Here is a 13605-nt window from a genome sequence, read left to right on the forward strand (position 1 = left end):
ATATGTGATTTATTCTGATAATTACGAATAGATTAACACGAAAAGTCATCTTATTACCTTATCTCATCGAATAGAAATTGGACTACGAGGTGTTCTGCTTAATTCTTCTGCAAAGAGGAAGATTTTTTTTTTAAGAACGTCTCCTAAATAATAAAATATATTCATTTATGAGTCCCACAACTGGCAATGATGCTTTGTTGCAGCAGCAAATGGGCAATGCAACAACAAATAACAATGTATAGGTTAATTTAACAGTCACAAAATCCCAACCATATGATATACAATATATTGCAAAGGATATGATATTGCACATGAACATTTTTTTGTGAAATGATAAAAATGTTCCTTAATGTAGCTACCTCTTATTATCTAATTAATTCCTCATCATGGATTTATAAAGGTCCTCATCCCTCAGCCCTGGAAGGAGAGGATAAGGTAGGAAAGAGATGAAACTGCCCTGAGGAAATCAGCCAATCAGCTGCGCCACTGCCCTCCTCCTCACTGCTGATTGGCTGACTCGTGGAGGAAGGGGATGTTGGGACAGCAAAGATGTCCGCGCTCATTTGAAAACCTGCGGTAGCCAAATCCAGAGTTTGGCACCTGATTCATGTTTTTTTTATGTTGACACCGTTCACGACGTTGTGCTGACGCAAGACTCAAACACAGGAAACATAAAGGACTCAACGACAAGAGCCAGACTATTCCGTACTATCAGGTAAAGCAGCTAAAACTCTATGCTAGCTGAAGCTAATATTAGCTAGCGTGCTAATAGAGAAAAACAATGGTACTCTTTGGGGGTTTAGCATTAGCAGGCTAATGCCGGACAGTACTTTGGAGCTAGCTTCTTACTCACAGCTGTCAACACGTTTTTTGACATAACGTACTGCAAGTGGGCTGTCAAGTACTGTGTTTTATTTTGTTGTTTATATTGGTTTAATAACCTACAGCTAGCTACGACAATGTAGCGCCTTTCAAAATCAATAGAACAGGATAAATCATATTGAAAGTAGTTATTAAGCATTTGTAATTCTTTTTGTACCGTGTCTACTTACAATATAATTAAATGTATTGACTCACTTTACATAAAGCTTACTGTTTCATCTTAGTTTATGTGCTGATATGGCAATGAAGAAATAAAGCCAAAGCTAACGTAATTAAACAACACAAAAAGCCAATAGTTGAATCTGCCCATTATGATAAAGTTGGCGTGATGAATATATTCATTCTTGGTTATTAATTCTTAAAATAAAATAAAATGCATTTGTTTATACTGACTGGAAACACCATAACCACCTCAATTACAATCAGAAACATTGGTACCATAACAGACAACTGCTGTCTAAATTTGCCTTTTGCCTTTTTATTTTCTGAATTCATAGCTATTTTTGTTGGGACATGTTTTGTTTTATTTTACTTTCAAGTTATCTGATTTTCTAGCTTAATGAAAATCAAGCTGTCACTCACTCATATCATTTACTAGTCTGTCTATTAAACCTTTTGAAGAATAGCATTATAATAAGTCAGTACAGTCTTGCCACTTGTAATACTTTTTATAACACTGGGTATAGGTATGACTTTGCAAAAGAAGAACTCCATATTTTCTCTCAACTCTCTTGGTGCTTATTTGTAAAATTTTTCCTTTTACCTTTCTATCCATTATTTCCAGAAATAATGCTGATATCTGGAACTCATGTCGGAAGTCGTGTATGAAGAGACAGCCACGATGATCGCAGCAGGGGAATTGCAGTCGTTTGTCCCGTTCGGCCGCGAGCACTGCAGGAACCATCCAAACGCCTTCAACCTGCAGCTCAGAGAGCTCCAGCCTGCCTCCGAGCTCTGGTCGTCAGATGGCGCCGCCGGCCTGGTCGGGTCGCTGCAGGAAGTCAGTCTGCAGGAGAGAGAGAGGGTGAGACTGCATGGAATTGTCCTTTACATATACATTTATATATTTATTAGAAAATATCACTCGCCACCGGATTGAGCTTCAATAACAGGATACATGTATTTATTAATCCTCTCAATAATGGAAGTAGTCATCACATACAGAGCATTTGGTACAACTAGTTCCTAAACAGTGTCCTTCAGATGCTTATATACTAAAGATCTATGTTTTACATATGATCTTATTATTGATGTGTTAAATGCCTCAAGTAAGGGTTTTTACAACAGTAAGAAAAAGGACCATAGTATAAAACATGGATGGAATGAACACACACATGACACACTGCTGCTAGAGATGCTTTTAAATTGTGGGCAGAATCAGGTAGGCCGAGACAGGGGTCTTTGTTTGTACATAAACAGGCCACTAATGCCAAATATAAGTATGCTGTCCGCTTCATTAAAAAAAACGAGGACACAATGAGGGCTGACTCACTTGCCAGAAAGCTGCGCAACAATAGTTGCTATGATTTCTGGAAAGAGGTCAAAGTCATAAACAGCTGTAAGACTCCCTTACCGTCTTCCATTGAAGGAGTGTGTGGGTCAGGCAGCATCGCAGAACTGTGACGACAACCAGAGTTCCCGTTAGAATATTTTTTCGCCGGTCAACTTGTCCGTTAAAGTTTAAATCTTCCGGACAAAATTATAAAAGTGCCGGTCAAAGGTCTTCTTTGTTATTTATTGAGCTTTAAAACAAATTGATATGATTTGATATTAAACAAACTAATAATAGTAGATTAACTACATTATTCAAAAGTGTACAATAACTTACAATAACACGGGAATAATAAACGGAGCGCTCTCTCCCTCTCCTGACAGTCCGCTAGTATGATGCAGCTCGCTGATCCAGTAATGAGTGACCTGACGGTAAAACTAAACATATCTATAACTAGTTTAGGTAGTTTGAGAGGTCATTAAAATAGCTACGTGTGATATTCTAACCTGAAGTGTGTGTGTGTGTGTGTGTGTGTGTGTTGCTCCACTCACCGCTGCAGGTGATCATGCAGAGCTGCGTGTCGACTCGTCAGCAGCAGCTGATCTCTCTCTCCCGTCAGATTAGACTTTATTCGCGTTTATGTCCATATCGATCAGATCTAGCTAGTTCTAGCAAATGATAGGACTACCTGCTTATTAAAAGACACCTAACAATAAGCGTCGCTATGCAACTGGGTGAGGCCACAAAGTATAGCGCAGCATTATGCATTTGTTTACATGCCCACCGGAACCCCGAGGCATTACCAACAGATCAACGCACAATCAACCCATACAGGACATCTCTTTCTCCACATTACGTGTTAGACATTAGAATTGACTCTTCTTGTCTGTCACATACTCTTTTGTCTGTCACATAAGTGGCACAAGTGGCGCAACTGATGCGGTATTGCGTTAAGGGGAAATTATTTTGACCCGAGAGGTTTAGATTTGCCGGTCTTCAGCATATTTTACCGGTCATAGTCCGGTAATTACCGGCAAACGGGAACTCTGGCGACAACACTATCATGAGTTGTTCAACTGTGTTAAGAGTGATGCATTTGTGGTTGAAAAGGTTGACTCCACTGAACACGTTACAGTTAGATCAGAGGAAGTCTTTAACACTATAATGAATCTAGAAAATAACAAAGCTTGTGGCCCGGATCTTTGTGAGACACCATGATTAAGGAAACCAGTAAGATCCCTCATCTTGATCTGTGTCTTACTGGTTTCCTTAATCATGGTGTCTTACCAGATTCCACGTTATCTGTGCTACTTGTGCCAGTCATCAAGGATAACGCTGGGAAGATTAATGGCATTGATAATTACAGACCCGTTGCTTTAGCTAGCATTCTCTAGAATTCTGTTGGATAGGCTGGAAAGGTATATTACCACAGCTGACAACCAGTTTGGTTTGAAAAGAAAACATGGCACAGAGATGTGTATATTTGCTTTAAAAGACATTATAGCAAAATATAGAAACCATAATTCCACCATGTTCCTGTGTTTTATTGATGCTTCCAGGGCATTTGATAGACTGAATCATTTCAAATTATTTGACAAAATGTGCCAGAGAGGGGTACCCAAGTACATAATAAGGATCTTAGCCTTCTGGTATGCACATCAGACTATGCAGGTGAAGTGGGGCAATACTGTGTCTGAACATTTGTATGTTGGTAATGGGGTCAAGCAAGGTGGGATTTTATCTCCTTTGTTGTTTAATCTGTACATGGATGATCTGTCTAGGAAACTAAACTTGTGTAAAACTTTCTGTGTCATCGGTGCTACTGTTGTCAACCACCTTATGTACGCAGATGATTTCATCTTTTCCCCGTGCGGTGCAGGCTTACAACAGCTTCTGAGGATTTGTTCCCAGTATGGCATTGATTTTAATATGAAGTATAACGCCAAGAAGAGTAGCAGTGTTTCCCCTACCATTGTCTTGGAGGGGCGCTGCACCCCGCCAACGGAGCCCCGTGCCCCCCCGGAAATTCAAGGTGTTTTAAAAAAAATAATTATAATTTTTTTTTTTTAATTAATTTTTTTAAATATATATATAGCACCAAATTGCAACTAATCTATATCTATTGTCACTTTTCACATTGAACATGTGCTCTTTTATTAAATAAACTAAACGCTTTCATTTTAAGTTGTGAGTTTAGGGTTTATGACCCTAAGAAACACTGATGCATTCATCAATAACAATAATCCACAGCTCCTCTCTGCTCCAGAGGATTTAAAAAATATATGATATAGCTCAGGCAGCCCCCCCCAAAGCAGTAAACCTAGGGGAAACACTGAGTAGCATCATGATTGTGCGAATTAAAGAGGACAAAAAGGCTGTATTTCCTCATTTTATTCTCAGTGGCAACATTCTTCTTGTGTGCAGTGAGATGAAGTACCTTGGTCATTTATATTTCTGATGATCTTACAGATGACAAAGACATCCATAGACAACGCTGCAAACTGTATGCCCAGGCAAACATATTAATGCGGACATTTCACAAGTGCTCTGTAGATGTCAAGGTATCACTTTTTAAAGCTTTCTGTACACCATTGTACACGACTCACCTGTGGAGTAACTACAAGGCTAGAAGCATACAAAAACTAAAAGTTGCATACAGTGATGCTTTACGGTTGCTGCTGAGGGTACCAAGATGGCACAGTGCCAGCCAGCTGTTTGTTAACTTGGGGGTACCTACTTGTCAAGCCCTTTTAAGAAAGTTAATGTACAAATTCATGTGTCGCCTAGAAGACTGACAATCATGTTATCTCGATTTTAATTAACCCTGTGAAGAGTTCTACTCGGTTCTCTTCCATGATTTGGAGACATTGGCGCAATAGCCTGTACAGACAGTGAGCATGTGTGGCTAGCTGTGATTGGACTGATTTTATGTTTTGTATCTGTTTGTTTTTATTTGTTTTGGGTTTATCTTATTTACTGTATTGATGTGTATCTTGTCATTTTGTATGTGATATGGACCTTGAGTCTGAAATAAAGATTGAATGAATATACAAGAGAGGGAGTTACACACTCACAAGATGGAGGAATACTGGTTCAAAGAAGTATACAATGTTTAGTTCAGATTAGACCCACGTCAGAAAATATTCGCTTTTCATATGTCTATCTCCACCATTTGCTATCATGTGCTACACTGATATTGGAAGAGTACATTCAGTATTCTCCCAACAATATTATATATAACTTTATTTGTTTTTGAATCCATCCTTGTCATGTAGATGTAATAAATATATGTTATTGGCAGGAATGCTGGCAGCTTAGGAAGGGCTGCAAGGGAATCAGGGAGGAAGATGTGGAGTTTGAAGAGGAGCTCTACACAGCAGGAACTGTGGTCGTCTGGAGCCAGGGCAGCCGGACACAAGCCTCCAACGTCTATAAAGCCTTCACTGTCGACAGCCCGGTGCAGCAGGTTGGTTACTGAAAGCTGGTTTTAGATAGTATTCAAAGCTATACCCTTATCTTACTTATAAGTAGATCCAAGAAACTGTTTATTTCTGTCGGGAAAGTTGTCATTTTGACCGATTACATTAACAGTTTTTGTGACTCACTGGATAATGTGGATGGCAATTAAGATGTTGGCTACATTTCATTCAGGTAAAACAAGATTTTGATCAAAATACAATGAGAAGTAAAAGTGTGTGAATGAGATGAGAGGCTTTTTGTATACATGCATATTAGGGCTGTACCCGAATATTCGTTCGTTGGAGTACTATTCGGGTTTCAATTTCGTTATTCGGATATTCTTCTTTTTCTTTTTTTTGGCAGCCGTGCTCACTGCGGCTGCCAAATAGATTTTTATTGAAATCTCCAATATCAACGTAAGAGCTTGTGTCTCTTCCGGGGTGCTAACACTTAACCATAAACTTTATCGTTTACTTTTCCCGTCTTTATATGTAGATATTACTTTTCTCCGTTAATCTCCGTCACGTTGTTTCCATAGCAACAACAACTTCCTGTCAACAGCGCTAACTCTCCTTCAAAATAAAAGCATGTCCATACAAAATAGGAAGCCAAGCCAAATTACACTTAAGACATACACAACTGCAACGAAAGTAACAAACACAATGCGATATCCTTTTCAATTTCAAAGAACACAAATTTGGTTGTATACATTAACAAATAACTATAAAATGACAATAGGCTACTGTAGAATATCAAAAGGAATGCCGTGAATAAACCGAAATACACGTGTTGAAGCGGTTTGCTGCTGATTACTACGCGGAGCCCGAAAAATGGTAATCGGGACAGCCCTAATGCATAAATATATACCGGTATATGTTAGCAAAATATTGAAACTAGTTTTTATTCTCTTGACAGGCCTTATGGTGTACATTTGCTGTTCCTCACAACAAGAAAGATGGTAATTAATCATTAAAAAGCTTTTGTTGTTCAAAAGAGAATAGTTGTTTTAATGTATCTGTTAAATTCAACCGCAGTTCATTTGAATTTAATAAATAAGATGCACCATCCTGATGTTGTTTTGCAGAAGAGGAAGTGGAGCAGACAGTCTGTATCGTCCAGAGTAGCTGTGTCAACGTGCACACCATAACTGGGAAGGATTTCATCTCACCACTACCTTTCCATGTGAGTTGGAGAGAAATGTTTGTTAAACATTCTTTAAAGACGTGTGTGTGTGTGTGTGTGTGTGTGTGTGTGTGTGTGTGTGTGTGTGTGTGTGTGTGTGTGTGTGTGTGTGTGTGTGTGTGTGTGTGTGTGTGTGTGTGTGTGTGTGTGTGTGTGTGTGTGTGTGTGTGTGTGTGTGTGTGTGTGTGTGTGTGTGTGTGTGTGTGTGTGTGTGTGTGTGTGTGTGTGTGTGTGTGTGTGTGTGTGTGTGTGTGTGTGTGTGTGTGTGTGTGTGTGTGTGTGTGTGTGTGTGTGTCATCCCTGCTTGTGTTTGTATACATGCTGAATAGAATTGAGTGTGTGTTTGTCCACTTGCAAATATGTTCTGATAATTCAACATGTTTGTGTGAGTGTGCGCATGTGTGTTTAATGGTTATGTCTCTGTGAGTATGAGTTTGTTCCGGTCTCAATAGTCTGTTGCACAGCAACAAGATATCATTTGATTCATGGATCTATTTTTACCAGTTAGTTGCAGAAATAGTGTTTGTGGCCTGCTCGGAGGAAATCATGTTTCCTTAGTTTTTTTTTTGTATTAGTTTTTTCTGTACGTAAAAATAAAGCTTAATGTTGTCTTTATTACTTACAAACATTACAATTGTTTGCACACATTTCTTCCCTGACTATCCCCACCTTTCTCCTCCAGGTGTCAAAGGTCTGGGCGACAAAGTTTGGACTTTTGTTAGAACGAAAAAACACAGCGACAGACTCACAACTCCCCGGGTACACACCATACACTCTGACACACGTAGACACACATCCAAGTGTCTCACAGACAAATCTCAAAAACCTGAACAGATTTGTTTACATTAAAGACATTCTCCTTGGTTTGAAGGGTAACAGAATAACTGAGCCCGTTTTCTCTCTACAGGGAATCTCTCCCCACAGTCTTCAGCATGCTGCATCCTCTCGACGAGATTGCACCAATAGTGTGTAAACCTACAGGTATGACAAAAACACATATTCCTCTCCCGCTCTCGCTTTCTCTTTCTCTTAATCTGTTTCGCATATTCAATGTCTGTGTCAGAGGTTTTCTCTTCAAGTTGAAATACGTTTTGTTTCAGGTCTGATTGAAAACTCCCGTGTGCAGTATGCATCGGATGCCACCATGAAGATAGTGTTCAGCTGCTGCCAGCCCTCTATAGTTGTCTCCTATGACACGGTACAGGGAATACACTCTGTCTGGGCCCTGCGCAAAGTCACACAGGATGTGAGTGATCACAGACACACCTGCAAAATCCCACAGTGAGTCTACCTGTGTCTAACCTTGAGCCTCTCACCTCCATCAGGAGCGATTTTCAGTCCTGCGGTGTACAGCAGATCCGGTTGGCACTCCTTCGGGTCTGAAGGCATCGGCCTTACTGACCTCTCACCTCCGTAATATCTCACGCCTGGACTCCCCCGGAGGCAGTGGGGCGACCGGGCTTGGCCCAGGAACAGCAACAAGGTATACGCTTTAATATGTGAGGCGTCTGGCCTTGTTATGTCCATTTATTTATATTTAACTTTCCTGTTAGGAATGTTTCACAGAGACGAGGTCTGTTTTTAAAAACAAAACACGGCAAAGTTAGCAGTAATGTCGATCAGCGGTTTAATTCAAATGCACACAGGGACGTACAAACATGAAGAATAAGCACAACAACTAAGACCATCTCTGATCCCATCCTTATTTTTCTGCTCTTAGTTGTGCCATTGCCAGCTCTCCTCTCCACTACACCGTTCTGCACGGCCACCCGAGCAGAATGATAACGTCTTCTTCACCAGGGATACACACCCGGGTTCACTCCTCCCCGATAATATCCAACATGGCTGCCCTCAGGTGAGTTGGACTTTGGGGAAGCTCGTAACAAGACTTAAGGGCCTGATTCAAAAATTGCCTTAAGAACATTGAATGTAAAAGCTAAACAAGCCTTATTAGCACAACTGTTAGGAGATCAAAATGTGTAAGTCAGTATGGACAGAGGAGTATGGTTTTTAAATGCCATTATATGCATCAGACAAATCTTAAAAAGATGAATTTTTTTCTTTAATAATGGACTCTATTGCCAACTATACAAATTTGCTTCAACGCCTTCTGTAATTGGCAGAATCTTGTGCATGTTCTGATTGTACATAACAGGATACAGGAAACAATATGCTCCTCAACACCACTAGTTGTCAAGATAATGTCCTTTTTCTCCTCCTCCATCCTTTCTTGGCAGCCGGGCCCATCCTCCAGGCATGGCGACTCCATCCTTTACTGGTGCGGCTCGTTTCAACACTTCCTTCTACACCCATTCCCCCAGGGGGCACCCCGGCCTGCTGCCCTCTGCCAACAGCACGGTCAACGAGACGCTGCTGGTGCCGGAGATGGAGCCCATCTTGCCCGACCTGTGCATCGAGCAGCTGTGGAGCGAGACCGTCACAGCTGGTTGTTACAGGTAACCGAACCCTCATGGAAACTGATGACATGTTTGTGCAGACACATGTTCAATTTAATGACAATTATGAAGAGATTTATGATAATGTTCTTTTAAGTTATGGCTTTTATTCATGCAAGTTCAGGACCAGGCTACTTAGCTTTTTCAGCTTTTCTTAGTTATTTTAGCAACACAATTAATTAAGGCAGTATTAAGGCACATAGCTTTTAGGACTTACAAGTTAACACCAGAAAATGTTTACCATCTATCATACACGGCATCCTCATCAGAAAAACAGATGTTGTTCTTCGTCAGATACATCATTTTTTTGAAGAAAAATAAGATTATAATGGATTTCTTTTTACAGTAATTTCAGTTCAGCTTTAATTGGGTACTCCTTGTTTTCTTTATTTGGTAGTACCCAGGTTAAGTGAATTATTTAAACACATTTAACCCTTTTTCCCGCTCTAAATAAGATGTCCAAAATTGTTGCTGGGATTTTTGTTGACATATAAATGATCGTGAAAAAAAGAGCATCATATTTTGTCCTTTAGCATTTTTACCATCAAAGTTGTTCAGATTAAATAAAAAATCAGTTAAATTCTTAATCACTTATCAGATGGGAGCTCCTCACAGCAGGGATATATTTATTTGATATGATTTGTTTAACTCTTGTTTTTGTTGCTGATCTTGTTTCACACATATCTTCTAATGTTTGTGTTTGCAGGGAGATGAGCAGCCAGGCATCTAAAGTATTTCTGACCTCTGACCTCTGTGAGAACCACTACCTCTGTTTCCTGGTGGAGTCTCACCAGCAGCTGAGGTAATACACACACACACACTCACTCACTCACTCACTCACTCACTCACTCACTCACTCACTCACTCACACAGAGAGAAAGTATCTCAATCTTAGGCCCTGAAGGGAACTATGACAGTAAAGGTAATAAATATCGATCTCTTATGTAGAACGTCAGGCAAATAAATCTAAATCTATTGGATATCCTGAATGCCATCCCTACACATTATTCTCTTCTTCATTCTTTCCACAGATGTGTGAAGTTTTTTGAAAGCAACAATTCGTCTCAGCTGATCTTCACATCTGTCACGACGATCCCTGCCAAAGACGCAGAGCCTCTGCAGGTACAGTACAATATCTGAGCTTCACAATATTTATTTTTTCCCAAATAAATAATACAAAACCCAGTAAAGACAGATGTAGATGTAAAGTATGTGATTGTACCCATTGTGTACACTTTATTAGGTACTCATGTATAATCAAATGCAGTCCAGTTCAACTATTCTGCTGTAATATTCAGTATTAGGCTGTCTTCATCATAGAGGCATAAATTAAATTAGTGTAAGCATTAAATTGGATTGGAGAGACATAAAACATAGCTTGTAATGTAGTCCACTGCAACACTTTTTAAAGTGGACCTATCATGCTATTTTTAGGCAATAGCACAGGTCTCAGATATATACAAATATATAAAAAACATGTCTATGAAGTGTTTTGCTCAAAATAGCAAACAGATCACCCATTCTAGCCATGCCTCATACCCCTCTATTTCACTTCCTGTTTAAAAAGTGCTGATTTGGGTATAAAGCTTTAAAAAATAAAATAAATTGTTAAATAAAAAAAAAGGGGGGGCTGAGCTCATCCGGGACCCGGCAGCTACTGTCTAAACTAAATACTGCCGTGATGAAACGCCATATCATGGATTATCAAGGATTATTTCTGAAACAGTATGGAGCTCAAAGGCTTTCTCTCTTGCCGGTTATACCACAAGGTGAGTTCCTTTTTACTTCCTGCTTCTTCACACACATGCTCTCCCGTACAGATTAGCTCTGAGTGTTAGCGATGCTAATGTAAACACTGACCATATTACGTCCAAAACAGTCGGGCATTGTTTCTGATAGCAACGTTTCTGATTTCCGATATTACGTCATATCGGACGCAAATCTGGATCAGCTCCGTTGTAGCCCCGTTTTTAGAGATTTGGGTATGGAGGAGAAGAAAGAGGTTTTCAAAAAGGGCTAACACTCAGAGCTAACCTGTACTGGAGAGCATGTGTGTGAAGAAGCAGGAAATAAAAAGCAACTCACCTTGTGGTATAACCGGCAAGAGAGAAAGCCTTTGAGCTCCATACTGTTTTAGAAAGAATCCTTGATAATCCATGATATGGCGTTTCATCACGGCAGTATTTAGTTTAGACAGTAGCTGGCGGGTCCCGCATGAGCTCCCCCCCCTCCTTTTTTTTGTCATCAATTTTTCTTTTTTTAATTAAAGCTTTATACCCCAAATCAGAACTTTTGAAACAGGAAGTGAAATAGAGGGATATGAGGCATGGCTAGAATGGGTGATCTGTTTGCTATTTTGAGCAGACATTTTTTTTATATATTTGTATATATCTGAGACTATGAGGCTATTGCCTAAAAATAGCATGATAGGTGACCTTTAAATATCTTTAGGTATTGAACATCTGGACAGACAAAACAAGCATTTAAATATCTTAACTTTGTCTTTGAGTAGCCTAAGTGACTTAAATGAAAATTTTTGACACAAAAAATCTTTTCTCCTCAGAATATCGATGCCATGCTGGTGCTGGAGGCCTGTGGCAGTCTGGTTCTCTACACAGGAATCACCAGGGTGAGAAATATCAAAACCCAGACACGACGTCATGTTTAAAAGGAAAAAAAAACTTATTTTTAATATGGCTTTTAATTTGAGTTAATATCCAATTCTCACTAGTATCATTGTCCATGTTTTAATTTTATTTTTAAAATTGTTTTATTTTAACTTATTTTAATGTCTTGTCAGCTTTAATTCAAGGGAATTTCATTAGGATCGCTTTAGATGTTTTATCTTGTTCTGTATTTATTTTAATATTGTTCTTATGTTTTCTGTAAAGCACTTTGGGCTGCTTTGTGCATATATTTTTTATTATATCATAACTTTTTTCTTTTTAAACTTTAATACTTTTGAATGCTGTATCTACGTACATTTCCCCTCTATGGGACTAATAAAGGGATTCTGATTCTGATACAGATAACATTTATTATTATTAATTAGGGATGCTCCGATCGCACATTTTGGGGCCGATCGCCGGAATCAGTATGGTCCGATACCGATCCGATCGAGTGGGCGGGGCCTATGGGGATCTTCCATTTAAAGTGATGTTTAAAACTCAGTTAATGGGGCTCATTCACTGGCGCTTCCACAAACAACAAACATAATTATTACATTCAAATGAAGTACATTATTCAAGTTTACATTAACTTTGGATAATAACACGGGAGAAATGAGCGGAAGCCTCTCTCTTTTCCTCTCTCCCTCTCTCTCTCCCTCTCTCTCCTGACAGCCTGTCAGTATCGTCTCATGCAGCTCACTGATCCAGTAATGAGTGACCCGACAACTAGTTTAGCTTGTTCCAGAGGTAGATAAAATAGCTAAGTGTGTCTAACTTGAAGTGTGTGTTTTGCGCCGCTCACCGGTCCGTCACAGCGGTTATGTGTGGCATATGCTGTATATATACAGTCTATGATTTTACGCCATGTGATCGGCTCTCCTGATCGGCCGAGAGTGAATATCGTCCGATAACGATCGGCGGCCGATTGATCCGAGCATCCCTAATTATTATTATTATTACCGGTAATAACAGTTAAATACAGCAGGTTTAACATACTTTAGATACAAAATGCAAGGACATTTCTGCTTATTGTAGTGAATGCATGTGTATTATTAAATATATAACCTTCCTGTATTGCTGTCCTTTAGGTCAGTAAGGTGTTCGTCCCCGGCCTCCTGTCGCCCACCTTCAGCCTGACCAACCACGTGTCTCACTTCAGCTCAGCGATGGACAACGTTAGCACGCCGACTAATGCTGGTAGCAGGCACCTCCAAAGACTGGATGAGGTACTATGTCTTGTAAACAAAGTGATCTTTAATATATTTACATGTTTATTCATTTTTCATTCTTTTAAACAACATAGTTACAAGACACGCCATACCTTACCGGTGTTTCCCCTACCATTGTCTTGGCGGGGCGCTGCGCCCTGCCAACGGAGCCTCGCGCCCCGCCTGAAATTCAAGGTGTTTTATTTAAAAAATAAATAAAAAAATAGCACCAAATTGCATCTGAAGTAATCTATCTA

At 39.6% G+C, this 13605-nt stretch overlaps 1 protein-coding gene across 2 annotated transcripts in view; it reads left to right on the forward strand.

Moving 5' to 3' along the window:
* Positions 1-533: 533 nt before the first annotated feature.
* The window catches only part of anapc1 (anaphase promoting complex subunit 1), a 66670-nt gene continuing 53598 nt past the window's right edge, over positions 534-13605 (forward strand). For both annotated transcript variants that reach the window (XM_079688781.1, XM_079688782.1), the window contains exons 1-15: positions 534-715; positions 1667-1906; positions 5676-5840; positions 6749-6791; positions 6918-7015; positions 7698-7774; positions 7923-7996; positions 8116-8261; positions 8341-8498; positions 8736-8870; positions 9253-9471; positions 10178-10273; positions 10503-10593; positions 12035-12100; positions 13229-13366. In XM_079688781.1, coding sequence (XP_079544907.1) covers positions 1691-1906; positions 5676-5840; positions 6749-6791; positions 6918-7015; positions 7698-7774; positions 7923-7996; positions 8116-8261; positions 8341-8498; positions 8736-8870; positions 9253-9471; positions 10178-10273; positions 10503-10593; positions 12035-12100; positions 13229-13366 — 1722 coding nt within the window. In that variant the 5' untranslated portion in view covers positions 534-715; positions 1667-1690. The remainder of the gene's footprint in view (positions 716-1666; positions 1907-5675; positions 5841-6748; positions 6792-6917; positions 7016-7697; positions 7775-7922; positions 7997-8115; positions 8262-8340; positions 8499-8735; positions 8871-9252; positions 9472-10177; positions 10274-10502; positions 10594-12034; positions 12101-13228; positions 13367-13605) is intronic.

The sequence above is a fragment of the Notothenia rossii genome, assembly GCF_949606895.1.
Source record: "Notothenia rossii genome assembly, chromosome: 6".
Taxonomy (NCBI): domain Eukaryota; kingdom Metazoa; phylum Chordata; class Actinopteri; order Perciformes; family Nototheniidae; genus Notothenia; species Notothenia rossii.